This window comes from Excalfactoria chinensis, chromosome 5, assembly GCF_039878825.1.
Source record: "Excalfactoria chinensis isolate bCotChi1 chromosome 5, bCotChi1.hap2, whole genome shotgun sequence".
Taxonomy (NCBI): domain Eukaryota; kingdom Metazoa; phylum Chordata; class Aves; order Galliformes; family Phasianidae; genus Excalfactoria; species Excalfactoria chinensis.
This window is the reverse complement of record NC_092829.1, coordinates 21,892,710-21,917,589: the sequence shown is the minus strand read 5'-3', so window position 1 is coordinate 21,917,589 and position 24,880 is coordinate 21,892,710. Positions and strand designations below refer to the sequence as shown.

At 36.3% G+C, this 24,880-nt stretch overlaps 1 protein-coding gene across 2 annotated transcripts in view; it reads right to left on the bottom strand.

The window, feature by feature from the left end:
• Positions 1-24,880, bottom strand: part of SLC25A21 (solute carrier family 25 member 21) — a 221,302-nt gene that overhangs the window by 60,499 nt on the left and 135,923 nt on the right. For both annotated transcript variants that reach the window (XM_072338791.1, XM_072338792.1), the window contains exon 3: positions 1,640-1,723. In XM_072338791.1, coding sequence (XP_072194892.1) covers positions 1,640-1,723 — 84 coding nt within the window. The remainder of the gene's footprint in view (positions 1-1,639; positions 1,724-24,880) is intronic.

Sequence of the window (24,880 nt, the reverse complement as noted above, 5' to 3'; positions counted from 1 at the left end):
TGAAAAAAATGAAAGATAAAGCATTTATTTCCTTTCCCCAATAAAATAATATAAGACAACTATATTACATATACATGGTATATTGAAACTTGCAGTGTCCTATTACTATTCTATGCATGTGTGTTTTACAAACATTTAATTACACAATATAAGCATACAGGCAATAAAGCAAGATCCTAAATAAATTAGCTTGGAAGCAGTCTCTTTATTTAGACTCTTTCTCCAGACACATCTCCCCATTGCTAATTTTACATTTTGAGACTTTTTCAATAATATAAAAATAACAGTGAGTTTGATCAATAGACTTAATGCTCACTGATTGAAATATTGAATCTAGACCTGAAAAAAATCGGATTGACATGAAAATAAGTATTACTACTTTTCTACTGAGAAAGCATAAGAAAAAAAAAACCTTTCTAGAAGGAACACACTCACTTTAGAAAACCCCAGAAGCAACAGATTATAATTTTGTGGTCCTTTTAGCTTTAGGTTTTTCAGCACTTTGTAGATATAAGCATTAGTCTTTCATCAGAAATAAATCTACCACTGAGAAGGGCAAATGTGACAATGCTCCCCCGTAACACCTCTGTGAAACATCTCTACATCTCCCCTTAGCAATTCAAATCTAATTCTATACCTACGTACTTATGCAGTGTAGTTTAGCTAATTATCACTACAAGAAAAGAATAGGTCTAGTTCTTGAATTTCACTGCTACTTTTGCTACTGCTTTTCCAGTGCAACTTCTAGACACAAGAAATCTGTGCCCTGCTGCTCTTATGCTGCCTCCACATGTGGTATCTGTAGTGCTCTTTATGAGCACAACTCCATTTTCATCAATATATGGACAAAAAAAAAGGTTGCAATTATGTTGGTAAAGTTCTTACAGAAAGTCTACCAGCTACTCTAAACTGGGATTGACTAATTAGAGCCACCTTGATTAAAGGCTAGCTCCTGAAGAGCTCCTGTGGATAACAGGCTTAACTAAGCATGTGATCAGTCCCATTACATTCACTGGCTTTAACAGGACTGCCCATAAAATTAAGCGTGTATTTAAATGCCGCTCTGGATCAGAGCCCACATCCCTTAGTGTAGCTGTGGCTTAGAGAACACTGGTACCATCTGAAGCCAGTTTGATTCAGGTGACTAAGGCCCATAAATTCTCTTCTATATTCTGTCCAACTGAAAAGTTGTGGAATTTTACTCATAGAGGTCTTGGAGTCATTGCATACCACAGCTAACTGGGAATACCTGTTCACCAGAGCTTGGAAACAAGAACTTCACTCAACTCAAGCTCAGGCAGAGCTAGTTCAGAAAACCAGGAAAACAGGATATAAGAGACTAGACACTGAAATGCACTGCTGTGGCCTTCCAACTCCCAGCACTGAAGCAGAGTTTACTCAAATATCTCTGCACAGCTGTTCATCACAGTCTTTAAACATATCCTAATGGCAAAACTTGGGATTGTGAGTGTAAGAAATGCTAGGGCTTTTTACATTGTGATCATTATATAGGACTAAATGTTTGCTGAATTCTGGCAGTTGCATAAGGAGTGGAATATAAAGAGGATCTAATGTCTGGAAAATGGGTGATTAAAAAAGGTCACATAAAATTGACAATTTTAAAAACATATACACTTACCCTTCTCTCTGGAAAATAGTCCTAAAACAGTCCCCCAGGCTCTTGTAACTGGTAGGATCAGTTTTCCCTCTTTGAATTTGGAACCTAAAAAAAATACAATTTACATCACAGCATGAGAAGTTAGGGATTTTAAGTCACTTTTAACTTTCCAATTATTATATAAAAGGAGTTTTAAAGGTCTTTTTACGTATCTGATTCATTATTAGATACTGTTCCTGATATACTTATTAACACTATTTTCATAGAAGCTGTTAAACTAAGGAAAAATAGAGCTTTAGTAGTAGCTTTTTTTGCAGTTTATGGAACTCACAGTATAACAATCACCTTTGACATTTACACCTCTTTCTAGTTGTTTGAAAAATAAGCTGTTAACCCTGTGCCTGATCCAAAGCCCACTGAAACTAATGGGAGCCTTTGAATCAAACCCTGTTTTTGAAAAACTGAAATGGAATACTGCCGTGTGAATCCACTGTGCAGTTTCTTTCCTTTTATATCTGATGCAATTACAATAAAAATCAATCAGAGACATGACCAGTTTCACTATTTATGAAGAAGACAAGTAATAAAGCAAGGGATTATTTTAATTAAAACTGTTTTCTACATTCATGTTTTGACAACAATAAAAATTCCAACAGAAAGGCCTGGAAAGGAAAATCAAGGTTTTTAGTTACAGTTGTAAATGTATTTTTATACACAATTTTTGAATAGCAACAGTAAGAGTAACAAACTATATTATTTAATTCAATATCCCATTTAGATTATCCTACTTATTGCAGTTTTAAAACTGTGAACAAGACATTCAGTGAAATAGCATGGATAAATTTTGAATACATTTTTTGCAGTAAAATATCTCTTACAACTGCTGAGATTACTATAAAGAACTCAAACCAACCAACAAACAAAAGGAATACTGATAAAAGCGATTCCAGTCTGCAAGAGCCCTCTATCAGGCAATTGGTAAATTGTTTTTATCCCTATGTATAATAAGAATTCTAATAAGCAAACGTTTTCTACATATATACATTTATTTTGAAAAAGTAATAGCCATTGCTCTTAGAAGCATTTATTGTTAATTATTCTGATTATCACACTAGCTCTCATTAAAATACAGAGGTATGAAGATATTTTTAACTCAGTGTTAAACAGCAGTGTTTATGTTCTTACCCGAATTCAATAGGATCAAACCAATGTTTATATTGGGATAAAATACATTTATTGTTTTTAACATCAGTATTTCCTACGCTGTGTTCTCTGCTAACACATCTACAGTTTTATTCACTTAGTGGAAAAAAAAAATCCAATGATGTAATACAATTCTTAGGGTAGTTATGAAAGCAAGCCCACACCTTTTTTGAAAACAGTCAGAAGGAAACACTGAGCCCCTCCATAGTCCTAATAAAAGTAGTTCAGGCACATCTGGGATCTCTATCTGGGGTAACCTCTTTTATTAGCAGGAGAATGTGCTGCCAAGTTGGCAGAGAGGAGAATCCTATTCAATAGGCTTACACTCAAATAAGAGCTGATGCATAACATTTTGTCTGAAAAGAACCCTGGGGAAGGCTAATAGTTGAAAATGCCTCAGTGTCATTGCACCAAGTCCAACAGTAATATCAGCTACAGAAGTTTTTACACTGTGGTAATCAAACAACCAGTATTACCATAGAAAGCAGACTCTAATCCAATATGAATATATTCAGAACTTGATTATTTATACCTCTCATTTCAAAAGCAAAAAATGTCATTATTTTATTTAAGGAAATCTTGCAGAAATTAATCAGTAAATTAGTTGTTCTCATGTACTTACTTGAAACGGAAAGCTTTCTTAACCCAAAGCTTTTCAGAATTCAGAAGAAAGCATTACTGTTTCTAAAGCATCCTCAGAACAAGGCACCTTCCTTCCCTCTTGCCCTGCAAATGCTCAAGTTTATCTTTCCAGAACATACGCAGGTTCCCAGTTATGTGCGCATGCAGACATGCTTCTAGAACAGCAGCATTAATCACTTGCTGCGCACCTCAACAACACAGTGAAAGTATATAACTTGGCTTTACAATTATACTTTATCAATTTCTCAACTAAATTTAAATGATTCACTAAAACTACATTTTTGATAGCAATACTGAAAATCTTAACAAAATACATGAAAAAATAAAATATGCAATTTTTTTGTTTCGGATGAAGAAACAAAAGGTCTACTTCTTACTAAAAAGTAAACTAAACGGGATTTGCATTTATTTTTATTTTCTTTCGTTTTGTTTTAAAGGAAATAAGACTTTAGCATTAAGTGAGTCCATTTGTAACACTGAGTCACGAGTAACATATTCCCTCCTTTAGGGTTTTTGGATCCATTCCTTCCCTAGTAAATCTTTTTTATAGCTTTAACAGCGATCTTAAAATACATGCCAATTATGTGCTTCAGCCTAGATCTGCGAATTGGATTCTTTGATTCAGAGCTGTTTGCCTCAATAAAATCACGTGTAACTTCTTAATGAACTAGCTAATTGTTCACCAGCACTTGTTATAAGAAGCTCAAGGAGGACTTGAAAAAATGTCTGTTAGTTTTTCTGGAAGCAGCAGCCTGTATTAATAATCTTATTAATACAAGAGTGAAAGCATTCACTTCAGTAAACAATCTGACCTGATTTTAATGATTGTTTAGAGGAATGAATACAACCAGGGGATTCATAATGGCTTTCTCTGCTTCAAATCCATTTCTTTCTAAAAGCACTAAAAACCCCTTGGATTTCATGCATTTTTTGAAAACTGGATGCCTGTCTTGCAAGATACCAGCTTTGCTAGAACAAAAATGATGAAATAATATCTAATCAGAGCTCTAATTTCTGATCTAATTTATTAGTTTGATGTCTGAAAGGCATTATGTGCAGATATCAACCAGCGATGCACTGAATGGACAGCAAGTCAGACTGCTTATTGCTACCACCAGCATCACAAGCCACAGGGTTTCTTTACTGACAGCATTCTCACCCTAAAAACTACTCTCAGACAGCCTTCCTTCCCTCTCCTTTTCTTTTTTGGCTGTCTTTTGGAGGTCCCATCGCAGCACTTCTGGCAGAGCCATGGGAATGTGTTAGGTCCCAGGTAACCTCCTCCTACCTAAACCTGATGCCGGCCCCCAGGCTTCTCTCTGTTGTTCCCACCTCTCGCCCCTCAGTCCACTGGGGACCTCACTGTCTCCCTTCTGAGTCACAGCAGCAGCCTGCGGGACTTGGTCTTCTACGGCCTCAAGTCTGAACACGACTTTTGTGGTAGCTACGTTTGATACTAAAGTGTATTGATACTCTTTTAAAAGAGAATATCAGTGTCCTTCCCTGCTTAGCCCAGAAGAGATGTGGCTGGGATCAAAAAGTGGAAATCATGTAAACTCATTTGAAGTCTTGGGGCCTGCTCAAAAGGCAGTGTCTGTTTTCAGAACTATGATCAAAATTCCTGAAGACATTTTAGCTTATCCACATTAATCAGCACTCTCCCTACCACTTGTGTTGCTCAACTCCTTTCACAAGTTCTCTGAGTAACTTGGCCGTCAACAGTAGGTAATGCATATTGTGAAATGACAACTCTGCGCTACACAAACACATGTATTTGTTTCCAATGCCTAACTTACAGCTCTTGTTGGTCTTAAAATGGTCAGTATTTTATTCCAGGTTTTAGAAAAAACTCATTCCACCGGCTGCTTTCCTGCAAAAGTTTAAAAGTTGTTTTAAATGTAGCATTCCTGCAAAAGTCCTTTAAACAATCTTTTCTAACACAATCTGTATCTACAAGAGCAGAAGGAGATGTGTATTCGTTCTGGAAAATAAATAAATAAATGCATATATCCTTTTCTCTCTCCTTCTGTCACTCACTGAATTTTTTTTGTTCATGCTTGCTGAGCATCTCATCAGAAACGTGTGGATTTTGCCACTAAATTAACTGTACATGTAGCATTCAAACTCTGTTCATCACTACCAACATTACCTAGCAGTCCACTATCTTCTATTTACTGCTCTGGGCTGAAAAAAAATTTAAATTCATGCTGAAATCTTTTTAGTGGCACTAAAATCTAAAAGGAAGTAACTGTCATTTTCATATCTATATTCAAGTGAGCTGCTAATCTCAGCCACGTAGAACAACTATAGTGCGATGTGCGGCAAACTCACTGAGTTCTCTGATATGGACCAGACTCACCACTGGGATTACAAAGCCCTTCCTCATTCATAAATTCAAAAATTTCTTGGTGCTTGTATACAGTTCTGCTCACAAGTTTCTCAACCACAAAGTTCGGGGGAAAGAAAAACATTTACTCAGAGAAGCAGACTTTATATCATGTCACAGTGCTTGCCAATGAGTGGCAGACTTAGCTGTATTTTCCCCTCTCTTTACATCTTGTTAGGATTTTATAGTACGTTCTACTCTATTTTGAATAAAGCTCCTAACGTTTTCTTTCAAGACTGAGACCAAAGCAAATAATCTTACTTACTGAGATGTTCAGATCATATAAAGAAGAGAGAAGTGTCATGTGGCATAACAACAAAACAAATTAAATGATCTGTGCAATGTTAAATTTAAAACGACTTTTCAACAAATGTACAGCATTCTGAAAGCTGAAAACATTTATAGTTTCCCAGTACTTTAGTAATTCCCATGATTCCAGACACATCTCTGTAGTTATTCCTAGTAGAATAAATTGATCAAGAATGTATAGCCTGAAGCTCTATATAAATATACATCATTTAATAGTTCACATCTATAATAAAAATAACTGCATCATAATTTAAGAATATTTTGCTATGCTAACTTAAACATTTATTCAGGTGCTACTACTGGTTAGAGCTATCTACTGATGCTTAGATTTCAGGCAAAACCTAGCACTGCAAAATGGACCTTGATAATATATTTTATTTTGTTTTTCTGGCTCAGGCTTTTTGCATTGCATATGTTACTTACAGGATAATAACTAAATTGAGAGTATAATTCAGACACTTATTTTAACAGTAAATCATATGAGTTGTTGAAGAACTAAGTATGAGATTTCAAAACAAACAAGCCAATTACTTAAAGGCAAAGATATAAATTGTGGCATTGCAGAGGTCGTATTTTAAGCATTCCAGTATTGCTTTGATGATTATTTAATTGCAAAAAACATATACCTGTACAATAAAGTAGTAACACAGAGAACAGGTGAAGAACAGACCTTACCACAATCATTATCTATTGTAGATGTTGATTTGCTTCCATCTAACCATAGAATTTATCTACTTTCATACAGTTCACATTTATTCTATTAGAATCATGGCAAGAGAAGTATTATCAAAACAGATTTCAAAATCTACCAACATGAAAATTTTATTCACTTAGTTGCAATTCATGATGCTTTCTACTTTATTTACTTCTATGTGTTTTGGAGGAGCGTTTATTTTTGGAGCCGAAAAAGATTGTAATAATGGAGATAATTCTAAAGATACTCAAAATCCTCTGCAGAGACTAGTTTCATACAAGTTAGAACATCAATCATTGGATAAAAAGGTAAAATCAAGTTACCAAATACAATCTGATGAATTCTCACATGCACTGATTTATTTATCACACAGTGTACCAAATATATCACTGGGAAAAAGAAAGCAGCACTATGTATATCACTAGAGTGTAATAAAGCATTTTAGAAATAAGAGCTGTATTTTGTCAGTTACTAATAAGGAGCATCTTTTTTTTTCTCAACACTGCATTAAGTTTTCCATTATGTACATTAGACAAAGTATACAGAAGTTACAGTGGTAGAAAGAAATTTTCCTCAATGTACAGCTTCAGAAGATAATATTTAGTTAAACAAACATTACCAGAAGCAAGTCAGATTTACTTGTCACTGTTTAATACTGGAGTACTGCGTCCAGGCCTGGGGCCCCCAATACAGGAGGGATGTGGAGCTCTTGGAGCGGGTCCAGAGGAGGGCGACTAGGATGATCAGAGGGCTGGAGCACCTCTACTATGAGGAAAGGTTGAGGGAACTTGGCTTGTTTAGCTTAGAGAAGAGAAGGCTCTGGGGAGAGCTCATTGTGGTCTTCAAGTACTTGAAAAGATTGTTTAAACAGGAGGGAGAATGGCTGTTTTTGAGGGTGGATAGTGATAGGACAAAGTGGAAGGGGGTGGGGAAGGGTAGTTTTAAACTAAGACAGGGGAGGTTTAGTTTAGAGATCAGGAGAAAGTTTTTCACACAGGGCGGTGACACATTGGGACATGTTGCCCAGGGAGGTTGTGGGTGCCCCATCCCTGGAGGTATTCAAGGCCAGGCTGGATGTGGCTCTGGGCAGCCTGGTCTAGTGGTTAACGGCCCTGCATATGGCAGGGAAGTTGAAACTAGATGATCATTATGGTCCTTTTCAACCCAGGCCATTTTGTGATTCTATGATTTAACGCAAATCTCTGATAACTCTCCTAAAACAAAAATAATTATAGTAGTCAGATAGAAATTATTTAATGCTTTCTGAGAAAGAAATATAGCAGAAATTAAGAACAAATCCTAAATATTTTTAGCAATCACATTCCATAAATGCATGTGCACATGTGTAGGAGACTTCAAAACAGCAAAAATAATTGAACAAAAACTACCATTCCTTCATGGCTGATTAAAAGTTGGTCTGAGAGACAGTGTTGTTCAAGTTTGCTTTTAATTGAAAGATTAAAATACTGGCAACACTGGCAGTGCTCAGCGCTGACCAGGTAACAGAAAAACCTTTGTTTTGTTCACTTAAATTGGCATTGGAAGTGCAAGTACACTGTACCTTGACACTGGAGGAGCAAGGGCTCCAATCCAGCTGATTTCTGAGTCCCGTATATTTTATGTTCAAAGAAAATTCTACTATCTTTTCCTGATTTCCTGTACTGACACTTTTATATACTCCTTATCAGGGTGAATGTATAAGAGGGGCTCAGTGCAAATGTCTTCCCCACCTATTGCACAGGCACACCTGGCTTTAGCTACCAGCCTCCAAGCTCTGCTATGCTCCCGTGTCTCTCGCTGCTGAAGCACAACTGGCAGCTCTGAGCTCCTACACGGCCCTCCCAAAGTACCAGTCCTTCAGTTGAGGATTGATGATCTCATGAAGATACGACTGGCTAGGAAGTAGCAACTGTAAAAGTGATGTGTAAATTTAAAGACTTGTGATTTTTCTCTGTCTTACTGCATATAAGATGTTTAGTTATGCTGGTGAATGTGCAGAAACCAGAAACAGCAAAAACAGCGTTTTGCTTTTAAGAATGATACTTTATTTCTGAAACCTCTTGTAATCCCTACTTCCTAAAATTTATGTAAGTTTTTGTAATTTATCTAAGCAGAACAAAGTACTGAAATTGGCAGCATGAGGAATAATTTTGCATTGTCAGAGATGATGAAGTTTATTCTTGTGATTTTACATATGGGTAATTACTGATGGCCTAATACATCAACAGAAGTCTGGCTTTCATTACTTTTGGATAAAGTCTAGAATGTTTTCCTTCAAAGCAGCTTATAGAGAAACAACAGACAAAGTGATGAGGAATACAAACTAATGACTAGAAATGATTTCACAAGAAGTCAGATATTAGATTATATTACATAAAGGCTCCAGAAACCAGTCCCAATTTAGGGTAAAATGAGAATGCGGTTTGGCTGATTTCTGTGTGTAACATGTGTCGGCTTAAAAAAAAAAGTCCAGTTCCTTATCTTAGTTGAATTGCTATTATAAAAATTTTGACCATTCTCTGTTGGATTAGATGGAATTTAGCCTAATCCAGTAGAGTCATTCTTGTGCCCTGTGCCATTACTAAGATCAAGAATCTGTTACCGAGCCTCTGCAAATTATAGCCTTTGAAAAATTTAGAAGTATGAAAATTTTATCAATCATCTAAAATTGTTATGCGATCAGTTATATCAGATAAAATGACTAATTTAGCTGCCTATAAAAAGTAAGGTTATTCGTTATTACTGCAAAAAGATACAAAGGCAAATCTTCAAGCAGCTTTGTAAAACAAAACATGTATCTGATAAGCCACAGGAAGGATTCAAATGAATAATTACTCTTAAATATGAATAGTAATCATTATTCATAAACCCTTCCAGTTTAAATACTGAAATAATATGCACTTAGGAAAATATACATCCCACAGGAAAGAGATACTTTTTTCTTCAACAATTCCTACAGAAGGAGCCAAGTCTTTCTTTCTTTCTTTCTTTCCTTTTTTTTTTTTTTTTTAACAAAGCTTTGATTTCAGTTTCCCTTCTGGTAATCGCACAGCGCTTTTTCTTCTGAGAAGGCAGGAAAATCATTGCAGCTTTCTGACAGGATTTTGGGGGAGGCATTTTTGAAGGGTTGTTTAATTTTTTTCAGGATTCATTAGCACTTCAAGTTTTCTGATGAGATAAATCACATCACAGCTCAGTGTATTCTTTTTTGTATGTGTATTAAAATGATTTATCACCAAAAATTTGCAAAACACAACAAAATATACGTTACACTTGTTCCCTATGGCCAAAGTAGTACAGATAACCAAAAATATCTTTTTTCCCAAAGGAAAAAAATGGTGAAATACAGAAATCCAAACTCATTTTCAGTGGAAAAGAGCCAAAATCAAATTGTGAGTTGCTGAAAGAAGTGTTAGTTTTGAGTGTTCACCCAACCTCCCATGCTTGCGCTGGAATATATTTAAGATTTGATTAAGACATCATGGCTGAGGTTTTGAAAATACTGGAAGGGTTATAACCCAGCTTACCCTATTGAAAAATACAGCAAAATGCACTGTATTTGAAAACCTTACTTTATATAAATTTTCCTATTAACAGAAAAACATTTTAAAAAGACTGACAATAAATACATGTATCGTGAGCATTACCTTCTATGCATATGTTCATTCCAGGTTAAAACATCATTTTTTTCTATTAATTTGTATAGCTAAGCAACAGAAAGCCCACGTGCTTCAAGCAGTAATACAGTTTGAAATACAACTAGCAAAATGAGGAAATTCTGAATTAAAGGCTGAAACTCAATTCTTACCCACCCAGCTGCGCTCCAATATTGCAGCTTATATGGAATTCATTATCAGGCAGTGCTTAGCGACCTCAGCAACTCTTAACATACAGTAGTGTACGACAAGGTGAGTTAAGGATGAAATTTCCTCTGAAGTGCTATGACTTTCTGCTGTTTCAACTTAAAGTAAAACTAGTAAAATTTTGGAACTCTCTCGCTTTCTGTAACACAATTTATCTAAAAGAATACACTTCCATCGTTGTAACAAGAAAAACAAAAACATGATCCCAGAACTTTAAGTTTGCTGTGTGTTGAAATAGTAGCATACCAGTGTCTTTTAGACTTAACACATATATAGCCACACTTGAAGCAAATCTCTGTCTAACAAATTATACTATATCCTCGGATGTGAAAACTCTGACACTTTGAAATATACCCCATTAACTCACAGCATGAAGATAAAGAAGGAGAGTATATATGCAATACTAGTGTCTATAGGAGTAGCAATAGCATACTATCATCCTTTAGTAGATTTATTTTTATTTTTCTTGTAACACACTATTAATAGGTAACAACAAAAAATAATGTTAAAAAAAACTTCGGAGAACTGAGAATACAGGCTGTATGCTGTGGCCATTAGACTCAATCTGAGAATCCAAAACTGTGAATCACAATTGCAGCAAAGCTGTCAGGATATGTATATATATACAGACTTATATCTTTTTACAAAACTAATAAGCTTCTCCCAGTCAGATGATTCATCTTTTTTGTAAATACATTTTGAAAATTATCAAAGTTTGACTCCAACTATTTTATGGCCTGGTTATAAACACCAGAAAACAAGATCTAATGCGGTAATAGAAACAATATCAGGCTCTTGACAACAGCAGTGCAAGAGCGCGCCTTTGTATCACAACAACCCCTCCCAGCTGAAAAACCTCAATAGTTAGCTAGGACAGTATGGAAAAGGAACACCGTCATTTTAAAAAGACGGTTGCTTGAAAATCAGCATAAAGTGGTGAAAATTAGAAAGGAGGGTATCTTTTTTTCCTCCGTACCAGCCGAACTACTCCATAAAGTAATGCACAAATCATTCATTATAATGAGTCATAACAATGATTTGTGATCTTCCAAGTTTTCACTTTATGCCCCTCTGTTTTTCCTTAAAGACAGGAGGATAGACAAAGACTGGAAACTGGGTCATATGGATCACAGCACAACTGCTATGTCTGGAATTTTCTTATAAATATCCTATTGCTCTGAGGTTCATAGGCCTGACTGAAACAGCAGGGACGATCTCATTTGTACTTTTATAGTTGTAGAGGGATTTGCAAGAGTTAACGCAATTTTCCATAATATTTCTTACTGACTTCAGGAGTAAAGGGAGAGTTTCCTTTTTAATCAGTATTTGAAACATTGTTAAGACTAAGGAAAAACAGGACTTCTTTCAGATTTAACAGGACTTTTCCAAGTGCTGATAATTTTAAAGGTACAAAACAGGGAAACATCTGAAAAAAAAGAGAGGATTGCAGCGAAGTCTTCGTGGGAAGCAGGCAGTACAGTAGCTGGAGGATAAACTTCTCAACAGATTTTACTGCATATTTGCAGTTTCGTGTCTTTTATGTACTGCTTTCAAAAAGAAATTAAAGAAATAAAGTAAGAAAAAGTTGAATGACTGCTTTTGATTCCATGAAAAACTTCAAAGAAAGATTTGAAGATCTTGTTACAGTGACCTCAGAAAACAAAATGTTCCATTAATCATCAGCTGGAAACTAGAAAAATTTCTCCGCTCACACACTTTTAAAGATATTTTGCTTAAGTTCTCCAGGCAGGCTATGCTAACATGGTTGATCTGCTCAGCTACTGAACCCTAAGAGTGATGTTGTCATGCATTATTTCCAAGGGACTACTTCTGTACTTCCTTATCACACTCAGCACATCTTCCACACATCCACTTAGTCAAGTCTTTGTAGCAGTACACAGCCTTAGAGATAAAGCTAATTTGATTCACTGATGTATTGAATTCCTACTGACTAATACAATAGGCTTGTTGAAATATGTCTGAAAAGACAGTGTTTCATACGGAATTCAAAGATAATTACTGTGTATAAAATTATATATAACAAGCAAGGTTACAAGTAGGGTTACGTCTTTGTTGGTCCATAAATTGCTATTGCTGTTTAAGGCCAAACTGAGTAAGAGTGCAATAAATAAAAAACAGAGTACAACATGTTTGCCATACCACACTTCCCCTTCTTTTTCTTAGCCTATGTGCTAATAGCAGAAGCAGCTACAGAGAAGGGAAGTTGTACTCTGCTTCTTCCAAAGAGATGGCCATATGAAGCAAGAACAAACCATCTCCCTGACAACAAACTTGACCTTAAGTGTCTGTAGAAGAGAATTTCCAGTTTCATTACTTGCTTGGTAGTTTTTAGCCATTTTCTGTTTCAAAACTCTCTTGAAATTGCAAACAACCAGCTAAGAGACAGATCACCTGCAAACCCTGCTGTTTTTAGACATCACAAGATGCCAATTTGTCATTGGAAGTGTTTGCAGAAACCACAGATTCACATTCAGCAAACATTGCTGCTTTTGCTGCAAGAATTTTTCACTATGGTACTGTGGGCCAGGAAAAGGTCAAATGGGGAAAGTCAGTCACAGAGAAAATGACTGATGGTTGCACAGGGAGTGAGAGAAACTAGGAAAACTGGTAGGACAGAGAAGATATGGTCCAAAGAACACAATATACAGAGAGCAGATTGCACCTTCAGATGATCATTGGTCAAAACATGAGCAATGTATCACCACTTTTGCTCCTTGCATGTTATCTCTAACACCCATAAACAGCACCACAATTCTGAAATTTTCATTTTTCTCTACTATTTACTGAATTCATAGTCATAATGTAGACATAAATGATATATGAATTACTATATGGTATAGATTTATTGTACCATACTATATCAAATTACAATGCTTAAGGCGATCAGCTTCCATTAGTAATAAGAGCAGCTTAGAAAATATATTAGAATCTGATGGTTTAACTTTATATGAGAAACTTCTGTAGGAATTTCTGTCCTGAACAATAAATATCACAAGGTATGAAATTTTCAGAGGTTCCCTACATCTACACCATATCTCATCTCTTCTTAATTTCAGCTGGCATCTTTAATATGTCTTGAAGTCTTTTTTAGGATCAAAGACATTCTGATCACCATTGTGTTCAACATTCTCCAGCAAGTGCCGTTTCCCTCCCTACCACTGGACTACATGTGTGCAGAAGCGCAGCTTTCCTAAAATATGCAGAAGAAACACGATATGATTGGAGGAACTAATTATTTTTTAAGGAATGTGGGAAGTGAGAAAGGTTCAATTTATGCACCACTGTTATAAATTATGTCTGAAGAATAAGAAGAATGATCGGAAAAGTAACATGTTTCCAGATCTGGTCATAAAATGGCCTCCAAGAAGCCTGCAAACTTTCTGACCAGTTCAGGACTGTGCACTAAGAAGCACTTCAGCTGCTTCATTTCTTGTCATTCTGTCACTGCCTGGAGAGCTATCAGCTTGTGGAGTTCCAATGAATATCTTGAAGAAGCTCTTCTGTTTAGATGATACAGACAGTTGCAAACATTGATTAAATAGTACTTGCTGCCTCCAAAGTTGGAAAATTTCTCTAAAAATGAATGCCAAAATACATGGTGTCAATGGATGTATATTGAATAAACATAGTCTAAAAAGTGGGAAAAAATCCTACCCCTGTACCTAGATAGTATCTAGATACAAAAGTGCCTTATCGACTGTTATATACTAAGTTGTGCTATGAATAAGGAATACAATTCTGATAAATGCAAAGGAACAAATCAGTTTCTTCTATTCTCCCTTAGTAAATGTAAGAAAATTAAAGCATTTTCTAAAAAAAAAAAACCCAAAAAACAAAAACAACCAAACAAGCCAGCTGATCTATTCGTATTTATACAGCTAACTCAAGAAGCACTTTCCAAAACTCTACCATAAATACATACTTTTTAGCAGAAACAAGACCTCATCACAGTTTTATGAAGCTTAAAAAAAACAACAAACAGCCACAGTGTTAAAAACCTCCACCAGTTGCTTCAACTATAAAACCAGAAGCTCTAGGAAGTCAATATACAATCTTTTGAATGATTTCATACACATACACACTCCTTGTCTTCCCTCTAATTATAAGAACTTAAAAGGATAAAGGCTTATAGGAAGAAACAGCGAATGTAGCACAAATTCACATCTTGAAATTTCTTGTTCTTGTTATATACTTGCATGTTACTTAACAAAACATAAATCAATGGGATGACATACGCTGTAGAGTTTAGATACCAATTTAACACCTCTGCATAAAGTTAGAGAGGAGAAATTATTATTTCTAGAAAGAGTAGACAAAAGTCTTTGAGGATTAATTTCATGCTGTGGGTTAAATTTCACTCTCACGATAGGCCAACTATTGCCTGGGGCTCTACAGATAATGAACCTGCCAAGGGATTAGCAAGGAAACACTTGTGTTATTATAAATCGTGTACACTTCCCTTTCTAACCAACTTCATCCTTCATGACATTAACAAATTACACTCTGTCCATGTTTCAGTATAATGCAAGGCTGTGAATGACCCTGAACCAATAGTACATCAGATAAGATCTTCTCAAGTCATAAATAGCTATTAAATTTGGTTGAAAGATCTAGACTTCTTGAAGTGAGAACATAAGACTGGTTCTCAAAGATCTGTCCAAGAAAAAGAGAAACATTTGTATGTAAAACCTGTTGAAATTATCAGCTGATATAGGGTAAAATTGCTTATGGAGAAATTGCAGAAATTAATTAAGTGCAACACTGAAACAGAGAAAGTCTTATGGATAATTAATCTACCATAAATAACTATGGAAAGATGCTTAATACTTGCTATCATTGTATGCACTGGATTCATTAAAGAACTACAGCACAATTTATCATATCTATTTTACTCCCAGTAATGATAGTTACAGGCATAAATGATCAGTTAGAATAACTGATGCAAATCTAAATGGTCTATGTATTTGATCCTTTTCTCCTTTCTTTGCTTGCAAAACTTCACATTTCTGCTCTTTTTCCTGTAGAAAACGTGAAGTTCTAAACAATTCATGTTCAGCTTGACTGCCATGCACAGCAAAATTGTATATCATTACAATGTGTGTGTGTGTAGAGTGGGGGGGGGGGGGGGGGGGGGAAGGGAAAAAGAAAAGGTAGGGTTCTAGCAGTATAACTTCCCTTCTGGAGATTTCAGAACATTTTAACAGAACAACTGACAGCATTTTTCTGAACTCTTTTTGCTTTCTCACCCCTTGGAAGCCAAAGCTGCCTTTGAGACAAACCATCTCCAGGGTGTGGCAGCACATCTCTTCTAATTATCACAAGTTAATTGTCTGTGTTAAATTGCTGTGTGATTTATTCATTGTGCCAGACTGTCAAAGGCATGGGCAGTGCTCCCATTTTACTCCTCTTGTCAAATGGTCTGGGCAGAAACACTTGCTATTACTCCCCTAAACACTCTGATAGAACATGACCTGAGAGGTTGTCCCTGGTTCCAAAAAGTGTGAGTTTATTATGTTCAAAAAGTTTTGTCTATTCACCCTCAAGCATGAGACCAGTGAGCTTGCTTTGTTGCTGTGGTTTCAGCCTGCTGCTCTTTGGGGAACAGCCTGCACCCGCCTCTCCCAGCCTCCATGAATCACTCTGAGCTCTGCCAGATGACTCGGACCAGCCGCATGGCTGCAACTGTTCTGATGTGACCAAAACAAAGAGAAATTTTGCAATTGTTTTCTTGCAGTGAATCAGTATGGTTTTCTCATACTGCTTCGGCAAGAGTGTAGTTGCTGCATTTTCCTCAGCTTTCTAAAAAGGAGAGAAAAGAATACCGTTGTTTTAGGAGGCTGATAATACAGAGTAAAATGACTCAATTTTGAGAACTTTCCATTCTGAGTCCTTTTCATTGCATAATGCTTGGCAGCTGAGCTTGCTCTGCATCCAAATAGAAGCAGGCCTATTAAAGTGGCAACTAAACATTATCATAATACTTGGATGGTGTAATGAGTCCTGTCCTTGAAGCTGCTTTTGGGTGCCTACATACAATTCACACCAGAATTAACATAGTTTTGCTTTAAATACTTTGATTCTTTTTCTGATGCAGTCTGTTGTGTTTTATACCAGAATATTTCACAGATGCTTAGCATAGATGCTTTGCAAAGATGTCAGCAAGTGCTTAGTCTGTAGCAGAAAGTGATGCCTTCATCTAAAAGGGCTGAAAGAAAACAGAGCAAGCAATGACTGCATTCAAGTGAAGGGGAGACAAACTCGGAGGAATAACCTGGAAGTTGAACGAGGCAAAGAACAAGAGAGCGTACAGTACAGGTGAGGTACATGTGGACAGATCTGATGGGAAAAAAAAAAAAAAAAAGAGCCACTGGTGGTGAGTGGAAAAAGAGACAGTGTTGGAGCTAGAAACTGAAAAGAAGGTTAAAGAGAAATAGGAAGTTGGCAGCAGAAGTAGATGGGAACACAGGAAGACTGAAGTTATCTGGGCCTCAAGAGTCTGCAAGAATTTGTTGCACGTGCCTTATGATGCGTTCCTTAAACAAAAATCTTTTCAGCATTTTCACAGAACAGAATTGTTTCTGAAAATTATATGTTTTCTACCTCTCTGTGTCTTGTTTTTGGAAGTTGGCAAGCTTTCCTTGTGAAAATTCTTAGAGGAAAATTTCACCTTTAAGCATCTCCACAAAACATATTTTTTTGTAAGAAAAATGTGCAAGATGACATTTATTTTTTAAGCCCCCTTCCTCAGAAAGTCCACTGGATAAATAAGAGTCTGCAAATGAAACAGCCTGCATTAGCAACAAAGATGTTGAAGTTGGTTTATAACATGCAGAAGAAATATTGTCATGTGGTCCATGTCACTAAAGAGACACATTATGGATTGTGCAACTTGTAGTTTTCTGAAAGCTAATGACTTTAAATTCAGACATACTAAGTTCACATAGAATATAACAGTACTATGTATTTCTCAGTTATTTTTTACTAGCATAACAAATCTTAAGTCAGCTTAAAACAATTTTATGCTACACTCCTAATCATAGAATAATATACATTCTACTTTGCATTAAATAATCTATATATGTTCACATCTGTTGCATATTACTTGTTGCATCTTTGCCCCTTTCCCTAAAGGGAGCTTCTTGTTTTGGCAACACATTAGTGCCTTTACTTCTGGCTGACTCTTGATTTATTAAGGAATAATTGCAAAAACAATGTAAGTTTACTTCTAATTTTGATATTTCCACTTCCTCTTCATTGGCTAAGAGTTGTTACTCTTAGGATAAAGAGGAGGAATTCAAAGAAAATCCTACTAACAAATGGAGCAAGAGAAAAAAAGAGATACTTCTAATTGCTAAAAACCACCTGCTTTTATTACCTGTCTGTCCTAAAGAAAAGAGCATGAGGGATAAGAACCATCACCTTTGTAAGAGATTTGCTGAGTGCTTAACAGACTAAACTGACATTCTTAGTCCATTTTTTGCCATTTATGAACTTCCTACTAATGTATGGCAGATACAGGTGAGATCTGTTGGGAAATGCTTCCCAACAACCAATTGGCAAAGATTTTCATTATTAATTTTGTTATTATGAATGCTCAGTGATACTGATCTCTACTTAAAAAGGCACTATAATTTAAAAAAACACATTGAATTCTAAATAGCTTTTACAATCCATAAACACTAAAAGCAGTAACTAAAAAGAAACAACATAAATTTAATTATAAGTAATAAAAATAAATTATTTAATCTTATGTGCAGTGGTAGTAATAATAATCTGCCCAGTAAATATATGTATATATATATATATTTGGCAGATTTGTTCAAATATACTGTTAGCCTAAACTGTAAAAGATAAGAGCTAGCCACTGCTTGACAAGCCAAATTAATGTGTCTATCAGCATTAAGCCCATACTACACAGTGACATCTCTCCAGTAGATAACTTGCCTTTGAGACTAATGCGTCTTCACTTACTACTTCACCTCTTTGGCTAAGATCTGAAATGCAGGCAGACACAAATGACCTTGTCTTCAAAATAATTTAAATCCTGCTGTAACACAGATCTGAAAACAGTGAGCAAGGCCTTATCAAAATGCAAAATCAGCAGTGAGTGTCAGGAGGCAGAGCTTGCTGTCTGCAATCTGATCCTTCCACACACCATAATCTCCATTTTATTTTGCCTAATGAGGTAGGAGTTAAAGCAGTTGACCTGATCAAATTCAGATGGCAGCCCTAAAGGATGAGCCCCCTGCTGCACTCTTGTCCCGACACCCTTTGTTACCTCCAAGTGAGCTGAGACCAGGCTGTGAACCATGTAAATAGGAGGTTTCCAGGTTAATGAAAAGCTGCAACACCATTCTAAATCGGGACAGAAGGTTATGCCTTTCTAATCCAAAGAAACTTTCATGAACCTCAGTAATAAAGTTTAACGAATGCTGCCCATTTTGAACCTTGCAAATAGGGACTGGACAAAAGGAAATAGCTTCCTTATAAAATTTCCCCTCTCTATAATTACTGCTTGGCACATATCATTAAAGAGACATGAATTTATTTTCCTATGACAAAATCAAATATATCAATTAAAAAAGGGTGTATTCAGAAAAGGCAGTTAATGTTTCTCGTGAATTGATGTTTTTATTAGGTGATGGCATGTTTGCCTTTTCATTTCATTACTTATCTGCCAAAGAGTTTCTTTCAACACCAAATCAGAATCTACATGCTACAATCATGTAACACATTCAACTTCAGTCCATGTGCCACAGCTGCTGACACAGATAAATCTTTAAAGGTGGTCAAAGCATAAAAATGTTCTACATTATTTTTCAGCATGTGTTGTAATGTGCAGCCTTTTACACAAACAATACAACTGGATTCACCAGTTATACTTCTGCTTCTTATTTTAAAGACAAAACTGAGAAACCTCCATGTTTGATAGTATGTCTATGGTCTGTACATAGAACTATGGAGAGTCAAAACATATGATTTTCAGTTTAATGATTTCATAGCTTTTTATTCGACTCTGAGCACGGGGTGGGGGTAGGGGTGGGGGGGTTGGGAGGGTGAAGGGAAATCTCAAACATGCTGTAAAAAGATCATGTAGATAAATTAAGTGGATAAGATATGCACAAGAATGCCTCATTTTGTCTCCGGAGTTTTATTAATATGTTGGAATACATTTCCTGGTTCAGGATGTCTGATTCGTTTTAGCATGTAAAGCATTCCATATTACGAAAACATACATTTTAACACATACAGAAAACATTAAACTGGATATCGAGAAAATGACGCCCCTATGGATGAAAAATACATGTATGATTTATGGTTAAACATAGGTTTAACTCTACTGAAAATTGATTTTAATTTATCTGTCTTGAAGAAAAGTGAGACAGACTTTACATTTGTCATGTTTTGGGCTTATCTCCTGGGTGGCTATTCATTTGTTATTATACATTATGGGTTTGTTTTTTTTTGTGTGTGTGTGTTCAGATTTCACTGCATTGTATTTTTAGCTTCTTTTTCCCTTCCTCAACTTAGGCCTTCACAACACCACTTTTTCTACATTCCAGTAATCAGTTCTGAAGCCATTCATCAGGATTTCAGAAGCTGCTCTTGAAAAATTAGATACATGTGCTCAGTATAAATGAGAATGCAATGATTTATGACACAGGTCATTCTGAAAACCCACCAGTTCTTCTCCAGTGACGTGCCAGAAATCACAGCTATTACTATTGGGCTGTGATCTGTTTATTATACAGCTTTTGGGTGGTTTCTGATGTCTAATTCATTTTTAATGCGTCACATTTTTTCTGGTTGATTTTTGAAAACAAGATTTACAGTTTAGAGTTTGACTAGAACTGTAAACTGCTGGTTTGGTTCATACTTTTTAAAGTGGATTGATTAAACTATCGGCCTGTTTGTATTCAGTGAGCTATGAAGGCACTGTTGTGTTAGTTGTAACTACAGCAGCCAGCAGTTCCGTAAATCATGTGTTATGCATCTCTTGAGTGAAAAACATGGATGATCAATCTGACTGGCAGAAAAGAAATTCTGTTCCTGGGTTCTCTTCAGTTTACAAAAGGGAGACCAGGAAATCACAACAGAACAAGGGCCTTTCCCAAATTCCATGGTCTCAGTCACATGCTGTCAAGATGGCTCTTAGCAAGTGGGTCAAAGCAGGTTCCTGACCTTACATCTGACAAGGCTTTAGCATTGCATTTGCTGCAAAATTCTGTCAGCTCCTGCTCATCCTTGTGTTGTTGATATGAAAGCAACACGTCAGCACTGGCTGATCAGTACCAATTTACCCAGTGGTAACAGTTAGAAATTACAGATACTGAGATTTGCCATGACACTCAAAACAGCCAACAAGACAGTGGGGTTATCTTCTACTTTAGAGTTGGTGCAACTTCTAACCACTGGCTAAGGGCAACCTGATAGAAGATATCAGCCAATTGGTTTCCAGTATAGATGCATCTGTGGTTATGTGACACACTGCTACCCATATAGCTGTTCACCTGAAATGTTCAAGCAGAGAGCATCTCTGCCACTGCCAGTGTGGGAATGAAGCAATATCTAGAAATTCCCATTTAATGGGACAAGAGGAGGATAATTAGGCATACCCCAGACAACTCAGTGGCACAGAAGAGCTCTATCTTCATACAGAGTCAGAATCTTGACCAAACTCCTGTCACTATGCAGGGTCTGTTTTGAATCAGATGTACACTAAAGCAGAACTCTTGCATATATACTAAGTACTTAAGAATGACTAATCTTATTTAATTTCAGTCATCTTTCATTTAGGCACCCATTTTACATCAGTGACATAGGCTCTCTGCAATGTCAGTGCAGAGACTTGCACATCCATCTCACCAAATCCTAAACTGAATATGAAGGACAGATGGAATGAAACATCCTACATAATTGTTCTCTTTCCCTTGACTATAGATGGAGCTCTCTACCTTTAGTACACTGCCAATGTTTTAGCAAGCATCTTAGAAGAAGGGACAAATACTTTTTAGGTGACTGGTTTGGTTTTTTTTTTGTTTGTTTGTTTGTTTTTTTCCTAAAATCAACAGATATTTCATATGAAGACACAAGCAAATTTTCACAAGTCAGTTAAATTTGCCAGCAGACTATTACCAATGTCCCTCTGTTTTCTGTACAGATTTTCATGATCATATCCTTAGGGAAAAGCAAACTGGCATATAGCAGTTATCTGAATATTTTGTGTAGGTCACCACAGGATCACTAATGGTAAATTTTGGATAGGAGGCTCCCTTTGGTCTTCTCTCCTTCTCCACAAGATTTCAGTGTTTGGGAAGGTTGTACTTTCTGGATATGTTATGTAATTCAGACTCTGAGGGATGCCAAAGAAAGGTGGAAAAGGTCTAGAATAGATATAAGGAATAAAGGAAGTTCAAAGATGCCAATCTTTGTACTTCAGTGTCTTCAGCAGCCACAAGCATGTAAATGAACAGAAAGTTAGTATTAATCCATATGCTTGATATATAACCACTGGACTTGTCTGCAATCTAAAATATCATGAAAAGAGATAAAATAAAATTCTCACTGAAAACAAACAAACAAACAAAGTCCGTCTCCAGTATGTATTTTACACTGCTTAATCCTGGAGGAGCGCCTATAAAACAAAATTGCAAAAAATTTTTCTCACTAAAACCTGAAAACAAGTATGTTCATTCAATTAAAAATCAACATCAGAATCATCCGAATCTTACAAAAGCACACGAGACAACTATACCAAGAGAATAAACAAATTTCAAGGTCTTGGACTATGACACTATGAAGGATACTACCGATCACTGTTAATTGTAATTATGGCTGTACCTAGCACTGATGTACCAAAAAGGCTCCAGTTTCTGTGCTTCTATTATGGAAGGGATAATACCTTCATGAAGCACAGAAAGGAGAAATCAGGGGCAGAAGCCTGTTGTTTTGTACATTTGCTAGTGCACGGAGAATGAAGCCATGTAGGAGCACAAGACACCCCCTGCAGAGGTGGTAACATTTCAGGACACACTGACAGGTCCTAGTGGTTATGGTGTGAGGTGTGGCTTGCACATGGAATGCCTGAAAGATGTATTTAAATCTGAGAAAAAAAGAAAGTATTTCCCAGTGAACTGCATGAGCAAGCGTGACTGTGCATTAAGGGCTCATCTTGCACTTTAGCAATGAGATCGTCACTTTGCAATAGATTTGGATTAGAGGTCAGAAAAATTATCTGTAAAACAGTTCCAAAAAATAATATTTTTTACTCTAGCAGCTCTTTGTTTAATCAGCTACAAATGAAGAGCAGTTGCAGGAGAGAAAAAGAAACTCAGTATTAGATTCAGCATGAATGAATTCGTTGGTAGATCAGAGCAGAATACTGAAAAATGAAAAGAGTGAGAAATGGGAGTCAGGACTTAAATTGCTAAGGTTTAAGAAAACATATATTAATCATAACATAAAATAATTAGAATTCAGAAAGTCCATGGAAAAAATATAGGGATTACAAATAATGCCAGGGAAAGAATTTACATTACTAGACATGAGTTTTTATCTGGATTATGTCCTATCTCTGTTTCCAACTTTAATTACCATCTTATCTATAAATTACTGATTCAGTAGCAGTAACTGTTAGCAAAAGATCAGGCATCTCCCACATACCTGTTATGCAGACACAGCTATGCTCAGACTTTCAGCTACTATTTTAAAAGATAAACTCTGCTGTAAGAAAACACAGGAAGACTGCGTTTCCACTCAAATGAAAGTAGCTGCAGAAGATGGCAGGTCCCCTAAGACAGGAAACTTTGGTAAACTTGTCCAGAGAGGATTTACTGCTCATAAATTCCTGTAACAATGATAACTGCACAATGTAGAGTACATTCTATGATTTTTCATCTACACTGCACAGCTCTACTTCAATCACATCTCTCTGAGTTGGGTGGGATAATTCCTTCTTTAACAACACTTCAAGATACATTACTTACTGTGCCATGCTGAATAAAAACTTGAATGATTTCACTTCGAAATGCCAAGGGAATACCTACTATAGTAAGAGTTGAACACCTTATCCAAGTCTATGATTCTTGACCTAGTAACACAAATCAAGATTACTGCTCTTAATCATGGAGTCTTTCACCAAGTCTAAAGGAAAGGTAAAAAGCTGTCGTTAGGGCAAACACTGATCATCACTGACAACTATGAGATATACTGAGTGAAAATCTACACGGAGCTGCTGATCTCAGCACTATGACAGCATGTCAGACTTAGGTTTAAGAATCTACCACAAGATATCTTTCACATCAAGTCTAGGAACCTATGTCACAGACACCAAAGACAAAATCTCATCTGAGGAAAATCTTGGAAATTGGACTCAAGATTGTTTTTACTATTGATGCACTTTAGTACCTGAACTTGTAGTTCTGACAGGTAAAAGGCTAAACAACTTCCCCAACACAGAACAACAAACATTTCTTAGCAAACCTCAAGGTTGAGAGCTAATCTCAACAACACCATTCAGAGTGGAGACACTCTGGCAAGAGAAGATTCAGGGACATATTACTTTGTAAGCAAAGTAGCATGATTGCCTGAAACACCAGGAAAAAGGCAGTTCTAGAAGCATACAAAGATAGCTTTATGCCTCCAGAGTCAGCTGGCTGTATGAGCTTTCTTTTTCCTTTGACAATCCCAGTGCAGCTGAGTAATATGATCATAATGATTGGAAGCTTCAAAATCAGTCTGAGGCTGGAGAAGTCTCCACAAACTTGGAAGACTCAGAGCTTGATGAGTATTGGTGTAAGCAAGAATACTCACTTCTGACTGCAGGTTTATGGATGAGCTACCCACAAAATAGATCCTACATTTCTGCTCTTCTGCTAGCCTTTTGTTTTCTTGGTATAATGTGTAGCAATATTTGATTTGGGATCATTTCAATCTTAAGAGTAACTGTTTACTGAGAAGATAATGCTGCTACTTTGTGATCTCTGATGTTTTAGGGTTAAGATCAGGAAAAGTGGAATATTTGCTAAACACTCATAAGGTAAATTTGCTAGGTACTTACAACAAGAAGTAGGTGTGACTGTGGAAAATAAGAATCAGGCTTTCAAAAGTCAAATAATGTTGAAAACCAGATAGCTGAAGCTAGA